The sequence below is a fragment of the Homarus americanus genome, unplaced genomic scaffold, assembly GCF_018991925.1.
Source record: "Homarus americanus isolate GMGI-L3 unplaced genomic scaffold, GMGI_Hamer_2.0 scaffold40841, whole genome shotgun sequence".
In the NCBI taxonomy this organism is placed as follows: domain Eukaryota; kingdom Metazoa; phylum Arthropoda; class Malacostraca; order Decapoda; family Nephropidae; genus Homarus; species Homarus americanus.
Genome location: NW_024739413.1, coordinates 360410 through 370619, shown reverse-complemented (window position 1 = coordinate 370619; position 10210 = coordinate 360410). Strand labels below are relative to the sequence as shown.

Below are 10210 nucleotides of genomic sequence, written 5' to 3'. Positions count from 1 at the left end.
GCGGCCAGGAGGGAGGAAGGGAGGAAGGAAGAGAATGATGCGTTTGGCGGCCAGGGAGGAAAGCAGGGAGGGATGAGAATGAGGTGTTGATGGCCAAGGAGGAAAGGAAGAAGGGAGGGAAGAAGGGAGAGAATGATGCGTTTGGCGGCCAGGGAGGAAAGCAAAAGGAAGGAGATAATGAGGTGTTTGCTAGCCAGGGAGGAAAGGAAGAAGGGAGGGGGGGAGGGAGGGAGGCGTTTAATGCTTTTCTCTATCGAACACGTGAGATGAAACGTAAAAGGGAGAGCAAAAGAGGCCTGTGTGAGTGCTAAAGCCAGCCACTCTGTTGACGGAGCAAATGATGCGCGACCACTCAGCCCCCTCCAACAGTCTCAGAGTGACTGGATGCGTCAACAGTTAAAAAAAGGGGAGTGTATACAGTCAACAGTTACGAGAGTTAATGATCAATAATTTCAAGAGTGAAAAGGTCAACACTTTTTGAAAGAGAGAATTGGTTGTAGAATGACTGGCAAAGTTAACAGTAACAGAATGATGGATAAGTTAACAGTAACAGAATGATGGATAAGTTAACAGTAACAGAATGACGGATAAGTTAACAGTAACAGAATGACGGATAAGTTAACAGTAACAGAATGATGGATAAGTTAACAGTAACAGAATGACAGATAAGTTAACAGTTATAGAAAGATGGACAAGTTAACAGTAACAGAATGACGGATAAGTTTAACAGTTATAGAATGCTGGACAAGTTAACAGTTATAGAATGACGGATAAGTTAAGTTATAGAATGATGGATTAGTTAACAGTTAAGTGACGGATAAGTTAACAGCTATAGAATGATGGATAAGTTAAGTTATAGAATGCTGGATAAATTAACAGTTTTAGAATGATGGATAAGTTAACAGTTATAGAATGATAGATATGTTAACAGTTAAAGAGTGATGGATAGGTTAACAGTTATAGAATGATGGATAAGTTAACAGTTATAGAATGACGGATAAGTTAACAGTTATAGAATGATGGATACGCTTAACAGTTTAACAAGGACGTAACACTTTACATTAACAATAACTGACTAACAGGTTTACATTAACAGTTAAGAATGAGGAAACGACAAGAATATAATAGAATGACTGGATATAAAGCTCACAATACACATTCGCATTAATTAAACACATACAGAGATGCTTCAGAAGAATGACAAAAGGCTCTACAATTACAGTCTACAGTTACAGTTTATTTATACGATAACTGGACCTACAGTTATAAGAGTTATTTACTACATAACAAGACTTACAGATCCAGATTGTTACAAATAATTACATATAAATTATCAAAGACAAGTCATAATTGTCACCCTTAAACACATATCTAGAAAATTCACAATAATTATAATCATCTATGTGATAATCCAGTAGCCATTCCATCACAGTTCCATTGATAATATTCATCATGGTCCTCTTTCACTCATTCATGCCATCCAACTGTTGATGTTTGTGTTGGTTATGACTCCACACAGCAGGAATATCAAGGTCAAAACAGCTCAAGATTTTCCAAACAACCTACTTGTCTTCGATCATAGCGATACCCATTAGAAGGTGCGTGTTTACATGTTGGTCCAAGCAGCCAGGCACACGAGACTCTTAGGCAAAGGTAAGGCGCCAACTCCCCCCCCCCCTCCTACTTTACCTCATCTCTCAGGTGTTCCCCCCTACAGGTACACAGCATGACTCAAGGCTCACACCCCCCCCCTTCCCAGGTAAAAAGGAAAAGAGAAAGACCAGCCCTCGGGGAGAAAATTCTCTCTCACACATTTCGGTATATAAGCGAGACGCGGCCCGCATCCACTAACAGTCTCATCTTCGCTCTCAGACCAGCAGCAGCACAACAACCTACTTCTCAGGATGCTCGTAAAGGTATATATAGTAGCTCTAAGGTAGCCATAGTATCACCTCTTTAAAATTGTCAAACGTTTTGAAACTATAAGAAATAAAACTTTGGAGCGAGTTAAGATTGTCTGGTAGTGTAAGTTTAATCCCAGAATGATCCAGGTGTTGCTCGTGATGCATCAGGGAATTTATAGAAAGTGATGAGAGTTTACCAACACCTTTACGTCAGCAACTCAAGCACACACTGTAAACATTGCCTTTCTCCTTCCTCAGGTGGCCGCGTTGGTGGTGGTGGTGGGCGTAGCAGTGGCCTTCCCCTCAGACGAGTACGGACCCCAGCCTAAATCCCAGAACGTCTACAAGGAGGTGAGTCAAACAATCCTTACACTGAACACTAATTATAAACTAACTCAACGGGTGTTTATCATGATACAGTGTAATGATTCACAACAATTAGTTAACTACAATGAACTATTTCTCAGGACCCCATCCCCTACAACTACGCCTACGGAGTTAAGGACGAATACGCCGGCACTGACTTCGGCCACAGCGAGGACTCTGACGGCAGTGCTGTCAAGGGCTCCTACAACGTTGTGCTCCCCGACGGCCGCATCCAGACAGTAAGTCATTAAGTTATCATACCACCCTGCCTCTGGTTCTTCATGGCATAATGTGCATATACTGTAGTTTCTGAACCACTCACTAGTGTAGTTTTAGGGTAAAAATTATTATTCAAATTATAAGAAATCAAAAGTTAATATAATTCTACCTCCACCAGGTGACCTACGTGGCCGACCACTACAACGGCTACCAGGCTCAGGTGAGCTACCAGGGCGAGGCTCAGTACCCCCACGAGTACGGTCCCCCCATCACCTTCAAGCCCCAGGCGTACCAGCCCTCTTACAACCCCCAGCCCTCATACCAGTAAACACCAATGATTCATGTTCCGTATTGTTTCCCCTAGTCAGTTTTGTACATAATTAAAGAAAGTTATGTAAAAAAAAATATATATTTTTATTTGTCAACCCACCGAATACTGCATCTCAGAAAATACAACTTTACTTCATCCTCAGTCACCCATCAAAACACGGTGGATATTTTCCGAGTGACTTATAAACTGAAATCACAGCCATAAATGACAGATCCAGAAATATAAACAGAGAAGAGACGGATGACAAACAAGATAGAGCGAGAACGAAAGTAAGAAGAAGAAGAAAAAAAGATATTCCATTACCAAAAATTACCACCTTCATTTCCAGTGTTTGGGTATTAGTCTGCATAGTCGTCGACCACCAACACCACACCTGGAACAATACTGAATATGTTGGTCTATTTTCTCTACATGTTTTACTCCTGCCTTATAGCTACTACCGCCACTTTCTCGACATTGACGCAGTTTGTGGCCTGATAATCATTCACGAATTCGTATTCTTTGAGCAGTTTTTATTGTCTTCGTGTTTTCCATTTCCCCTTCTGCTGCCTCATTTCCTTTGTAATATGGAATAAACATCCCATTGCGAAATTATAGAAAGAGAAAACAGAGAGAAATGAGGAATGAGTACACATTACTGACTTAAGCTAAGGTGTGTAAACTCGCCACTGACCTAAACTTCACCTGGGAAATACACACACACATATATATAAATATATATATATGCACACTCGTTCAGGTGTATACGAGGCTTCACAAACACCCTGGTATTAACTGACATGACAAAATATCCTCCTGTCTCCGTGACTGGGAAAAAAAAAAACCTACAGCTAGCATGAAAAATTAATATTCCATTTTTTTTTACAAAACACATACTTTACCAACCTAAGCTAACCTAACCAAACCTAAGCCTAACCAAACCTAACCTACCTTACCCTACCTTTTAACTTGACTAATGAGAAATAACTACTAAATCTTTACCATAAAAACTATAAATGTTATGAAGAAAAAAAATTCAAATTCTTTACTATTGTCATATTAAAAAAACTAAATTTACTCCACCATCTTTACAACTGACAAGCCTTCAAGAATAAACCTGACGTGGAAAAAATAAATATATTCCTTCCACACTCCACTGTGTCCGTCAAAGCTGAACTGACTCGAGGTAAACCCACCCTTGTTAACGTTAAATAAAAATACCAGGGTTTTATTCTGGTATTATTCGCCTTAAGATCACAAGGAAGATGAACTAATCCAGAATTAGTATGAGATCTTTATTATGTTAGAGGAATAATTCTCATTAACCCTTTGAGTACAGTGTGATGACTTATGTATCCCCTTTGAGTACGATAACTTAACCCATCTGAGTACAATGACTTGACCCTTTGATTATTACGACTCGAGGGCCTTCAAGGGGGTTATGTCATTGTACTCAAAAGATTAAGTCATCGTAATCAAGGGTTAAGTCATCGTAATCAAGGGTTAAGTCACCGTAATCAAGGGTTAAGTCATCGTACTCAAGGGTTAAGTCAACGTACTGAAGGGTTTAAGTCATCGTAATCAAGGGTTAAGTCATCGTACTCAAGGGTTAAGTCAACGTACTCAAGGGTTAAGTCAGCGTACTCAAAGGGTCAAAAGTAATACAAAGTGGAGATGTAATTCTTCGGGGATAAAAAATACCATAACACAAAACGAACAATTCTCAGTAACACAAAAGGAACAATGCTCAGTAACACAACAGGAACAATTCTCAGGAACACAAAAGGAACAATGCTCAGTAACACAACAGGAACAATTCTCAGTAACACAAAAGGAACAATGCTCAGTAACACAACAGGAACAATTCTCAGTAACACAAAAGGAACAATGCTCAGTAACACAACAGGAACAATTCTCAGGAACACAGAAGGAACAACTCTGTGATATAATGCACAGAACTCCTCAACAAAATACTAATACAGCGGACGTGAAATAAAATAATTTATTATAAATCTTCAGTAAACACTAACATTACAAACAGCTGCAGACGTGAACATTTGTACCACTGAATGAGAGAAACGAGATAATTTGTACCATTGAATTAGAGAGAAATTTCACCATCACAATCCACCATGAACAATACTTGCTGCACCATTATTGTTACAGAATCTAAGTAATCTCCCCTACTTAAACCTGAACTATAGCACATGATTAATCTCTGCTACTTAAACCTGAACTATAGCATATGATTAATCTCTGCTACATAAACCTGAACTGTACCACATGATTAATCTCCCATACATAAACCTGAACTATACCACATGATTAATCTCTGCAACAAGAACCTGAAATAAATCTCATTAAGTAATTAGTAAAACCAGCACGAAAAACTAGATTTGTGCACTAGAGGTTTGACGTTTTCCTCCAGAATATAAGCAATTAATAGGAGTAACTAATGAAGAAAGCTGTACATAACTTGACAAAAAATTTATATACAAAACAAAAAAGTTTACCGACGAAAGGTACTGAACAAAAACATCCACAGACAACACGAACGGACAAACACGAACGGACAAACACGGACAGATATGTCAAATACAGTTACAGACGCTAAACAAACAGAGAAACAGATACCAAACATAGGACACACACACACACACACACACACACACACACACACACGACTTCAAGGGTAAAAACCTAACAAGTCAGGTATAAATATGAGAAAGTACATTACAACCAGACGACGTGAGCATCGCTGGTTGTATAGATAAAAGAAAGTAAATACTGAGGGAATATTTTCTACTGGATACGAGGTGTGTAATCCGCCTCATATTATGACTCCCCCCAAAAAAACACATTTAAGTTCCTGGAAGTTTTAGTTCTTAAACTCCTGCACTATGGTTCCCTAGACCTCAGCTTCCAAAATCTCCGATTCCAGTTACTGAAACCACTTTTTTTTTTAGCAAAAGGGATAGGGAGATATTAGAGTAATGTATCTGTCCAAAAATCTATTCACCGAAGCGTCCACTTGTTATTCTGAAGATATTTGAAACGGATGATTTTACTGACGGACACACTATGACAGGTGTAAATTGAGGCAGGGAGTTCCACACAGTGCTTACCTGAGGATTTAAATGAGTTTTGGTAGACAAGGTTCTGCAGAGGGGAATTTTAACAGAAAGGTTATCGTCTCTCCCTGATGAACTTATAGATCGATGAGGGCGCGTGATGGTGGCACTACTGAATGCAGTCCGCCAGAACACTGACAGGAAGTATTGGAAATATGTATAGAATAAGATAACAGATGCAGAGAGACACTGCCCGAGTTTCACCACTGCGGTCTATTGATTAGTGTATTGAATGTGTTAGGAAACTACGATGCAAGATTAATAAAAGGACTGCGACGTTTAATTTATCAAACATCAATATTATCAGCTGACACACACAGACACACACACACACACACACACACACACACACGAGTGACGTGGTGACTAGTGCTATATGATGTAAACAGTAATCACAGCGGGAAACTACTGAGACTCATACACCGTAGATTACATTTTTATTTTCTCTCCTCACTTGACTGAATGAGAAGGGTTTTTTTAACCCCCCCCACCCCCGATTCACCCTCTTTCTCCACCCATTACCTACCTCATTAATCTTTCTCCACCACCTACCCACCCACCTCTCCACCTCCTATCCACCCACCCACCTCTCCATCCCCTACCATCAACTCCCTTTCCCCAGAGCAAACGGGAAAAAAAGATTAGAGGGAGGGAGGGAGGGAGGGAGACACAAGTTGATCTATAAAAGGTAGATGCTTGCAGTGGATAGCAACATTCACCCTTCCTCCGCCAACACCTGTACAAGCCTCTACAATAACAACTAAATATGTTTAAGGTATTACAAGATATTTAATGAAAAAAACAAGTGAATTTTAGTGCTGCTTCCCCCCAAAAAATCGTCTTGGATAAAAAAACAAAAACAATGTAGAACCTAAGCAAGCATAAAGAAGTCAACAAAGTGAATTTCTGCTATACTGAGGACAAGGGCATGGACTGAGTGGTGGTGGTACTGCCAGGATAGTGTGTGTGTTTTCGTAGTAGTTATATACAGCAGCTTGAATGTTTAATATACTAAGCTGGACGGGTTCCTGATGTGGGAGTTCCATACTTACCCAGAGAATTTATCAAGCTGTACCTTTGTTGGGCCAGTAAAGTACCCCTTAAAACAGCAATCTACCCCTTATTAAGACATCAATCTACCCCTTATAAGGCCCATAATCTACCCCCTGTAAAGTTAGTATACCCCTTGTTAAGATTAATTATCTCCCCTTTCCATCAGGTGGCGGCGATAATGGTGCTGGCAGTGGGTGTGGCTCTGGCCTTCCCCTCAGACTCCTACAAATCGGTAAGTGACTAAACTAAGTTGTAAACAAGTAATACGAGTGAGCGAGAGCCTTTAGTAGCCAGATCTTCCTCCTCGCTCCCCAAAACATCTCTCTCGTGCCGCCAGTCAATCAGGTGTACCTTACTGAATGATGATGAGGTAGAGATACAGGATCTCTCTCTCTCTCTCTCTCTCTCTCTCAGGTAGATAATCAGACTACCTTGTACCCCCCAGGACCCCATCCCCTACAACTATGCCTACGGTGTTAAGGACGAATACGCCGGCACTGACTTCGGCCACAGTGAGAACTCTGACGGCTCCACAGCAAAGGGCTCGTATAACGTAGTCCTTCCTGATGGCCGCATACAGACAGTAAGTATCACACACACACACACACACACACACACACACACACACACACACACACACACACACACACACACACACACACACACACACACACACACACACACACACACACACACACACACACACCTGGTTCTCCATGCAATAGATACACTGAAATACAATGGAAGTAAAATGCAACTGTGATTAACGCTTATATTTCCACTTCCCACCAGGTGACCTACGTGGCTGACCACTTCGGCGGCTACCAGGCTCAGGTGAGCTACCAGGGAGAGGCTCAGTACCCCCACGAATCTGGTACCCCAGTCACCTTCAAGCCTCAAGCGTCCTACCAGCCCCAGAACTCGTACTCATAAGACTCCCGTGTTGACTTGTTATTTAAATACTTCCTCTTCTAGTCACTTCTGTAGGTGTGATAATTAAAGTGTATGATTAACTGGACTACTTTTAATTACCTAAAATACCTTGAATATTACGCCAACCTACTCCCTAACATACAGCCCCGGGGTATTATTGCAGTGTTGGTTGATTGATGTATGAAAATGATGATGTGTAATTTATCTAATGAGAACCATATACAATTAATGTGTGTTTAAATATTATACATAGTACCAAGTAACACACTTCACACGCCTGTCAGCTCGTTTGTCCATTATTTGATGAAGGTAACGTTACGAAAAATTCAGAATCAGATTCGTTACTCAAAACAGGACATTGCAAGGAGAGTGATTCATAATTGGTGAATTGCCAAAAAAAATATTAGTGATGATAATATATGAATACACACAAAAATACATCATAAATCATAATGTATACAAATTTCATACATGGGTAAGTTCAGGCCAATTCGACCCTTTTGGCCTTTTCTAATAGGCAACATGAACGACTCCAAATACACAGTTCAATATCCTCTTTACAGTTAAATAAGGAAAAATTTAATAAGATACAAAAAAGTATATCCAATCTTTCTGTTCTGTTATCCTGGGCTACACTTATACAATCCTGGACAATACATAGAATCCTAGGTTTCGTTTATCCAATCCAGAGTTTCCAAATTTAATAATCCAGAATTTATCGTCGAATCCTGGTTTTTTTCCCTCTGGTTCAAGGCTTCTGATCTAGATACCCGATTTTCTGGTCTCAATTCCAAGGTTTCTTTTCTCGCAACACTGACTCACTTCCTCAACCACAACATCAAATATCAAACCCAGGTATTTTAACTTAAAAACACACACACACACACACACACACACACACACACACACACACACACACACACACACACACACACACACACCATACGTAACTTATCGCCTCTGTTCATTGTATATTTTCGGCCTTCGGGTTGCCATGTTATCTTAATAAACCGTTAATTATTATTATTATTATTATTATTATTATTATTATTATTATTATTATTACACACACACCGAATCCTAAGTTCAGAATTAACTCCGACTCTTTAAAACTTATCCCTGATTACCAAATACTCGGTTAATCCTTTTGAATCCTATACACAGGGTCTGAATCCTATGATGAAGTACTCAATCCTAATGCTCATATTCTGAATCCTAAGTCGCAGTAAAATAACTTAAAGCCCAGGTTCGGAATCCTAGGTACAAAGTCGTGAATCTTAAAGACAAGTCCCGACAAGCTTCACGTTGGGTGCTGAGATAACGTCCCCGCAGGGGCCTCAATCATAACCCTAATCCCCATATCCATCCCTGGCGTGTCAACCTCAATTCAGGGTTCCATTCCATTACAACTTGACTGGGCAGATCACAGTAGCACTTCCTGTCACATCTAAGTTAAGGCACCACATTTTAAATACACTGTTGCCTCGTGATAATATAGCCTGTGTATATCATGAACACTTGGTACACACACCAACTAAATGAATAAAACGAACACGTGGTGTTATCAACAACGGGTGAGCCAAACCTAGTGACCACTGAAGGGGGGGGGGGGTCAAGGCGATCACCACCAGAGGTCTACACAACACTACAAGGAGAATTTGATACGCCTGTAACACCGTGTTAGACATATTAAAATAATATTGGACTGTAAACATGTGTCAAAAAAATTTCCCTCTGCCTACATTTCGCGATTGTACAAAATTAATTAGAAATACTGTTATTAACCGAACTAATTAAAAATATAGAAGTTGATACAATAATATCAGAAATTGCGTTAAAAAAATTGCTCAGAAATGCTTATTCAACGCAAATTGGAAACCAAATTATAAAATGTGTACGGTACTGCCATAATAGATGATAAACAAAAGTGCTGTAGTGTGAAGCACCTCCAGTTTTATGTCGTGTTCCCCGCACAAAATTAAACGTCGCAACTTATTTTTCCACGTGTTGCTTTGGCTTCACATCGATGACGCACATACAATCATTGTTCGTACTACTTAACAACAAGACCAATCCACACCATAAGCCATAATCATTTTGTGTCTGGAATTCTTAACTTAATCTAGGTATCAATATGAAATGCCTGCTTGTCTGGAAAAATGTTCCACCAAGAATCAATAAAACTGTTACCAAATATTACCTTTGACCTACAGCAGCTGTGCCCTCTGAGAGACACACCCTTCAAGTGGTGTTATGGACAGTGCTCGGTGGTGAGGACGTCGTCTCAATGTGCC

The 10210-nt window shown here is 40.0% G+C and overlaps 2 protein-coding genes across 2 annotated transcripts; both read left to right on the top strand.

The window, feature by feature from the left end:
• The first annotated feature begins 1832 nt into the window (after window positions 1-1832).
• LOC121874764 (cuticle protein 7-like) lies at window positions 1833-2892 on the top strand. Its single transcript, XM_042379054.1, has 4 exons — window positions 1833-1916; window positions 2163-2255; window positions 2372-2509; window positions 2668-2892. Exons 1-4 carry the CDS (start codon window positions 1905-1907, stop codon window positions 2815-2817), a joined length of 393 nt encoding a protein of 130 aa, XP_042234988.1. The 5' UTR covers window positions 1833-1904; the 3' UTR covers window positions 2818-2892.
• A 3746-nt stretch (window positions 2893-6638) lies between these two features.
• On the top strand, window positions 6639-7997 carry LOC121874768 (cuticle protein 18.6-like). The gene is made up of 4 exons (XM_042379057.1): window positions 6639-6705; window positions 7150-7215; window positions 7429-7566; window positions 7776-7997. Exons 1-4 carry the CDS (start codon window positions 6697-6699, stop codon window positions 7914-7916), a joined length of 354 nt encoding a protein of 117 aa, XP_042234991.1. The 5' UTR covers window positions 6639-6696; the 3' UTR covers window positions 7917-7997.
• Window positions 7998-10210: the final 2213 nt, after the last annotated feature.

Coding starts and splice junctions, on each gene's coding strand:
- LOC121874764 (XM_042379054.1), top strand. Junction 2,256..2,371: donor CCCAGAACGTCTACAAGGAG/GTGAGTCAAACA, acceptor ACTATTTCTCAG/GACCCCATCCCCTACAACTA. Junction 2,510..2,667: donor CCGACGGCCGCATCCAGACA/GTAAGTCATTAA, acceptor TACCTCCACCAG/GTGACCTACGTGGCCGACCA.
- LOC121874768 (XM_042379057.1), top strand. Junction 7,216..7,428: donor CCTCAGACTCCTACAAATCG/GTAAGTGACTAA, acceptor TGTACCCCCCAG/GACCCCATCCCCTACAACTA. Junction 7,567..7,775: donor CTGATGGCCGCATACAGACA/GTAAGTATCACA, acceptor ACTTCCCACCAG/GTGACCTACGTGGCTGACCA.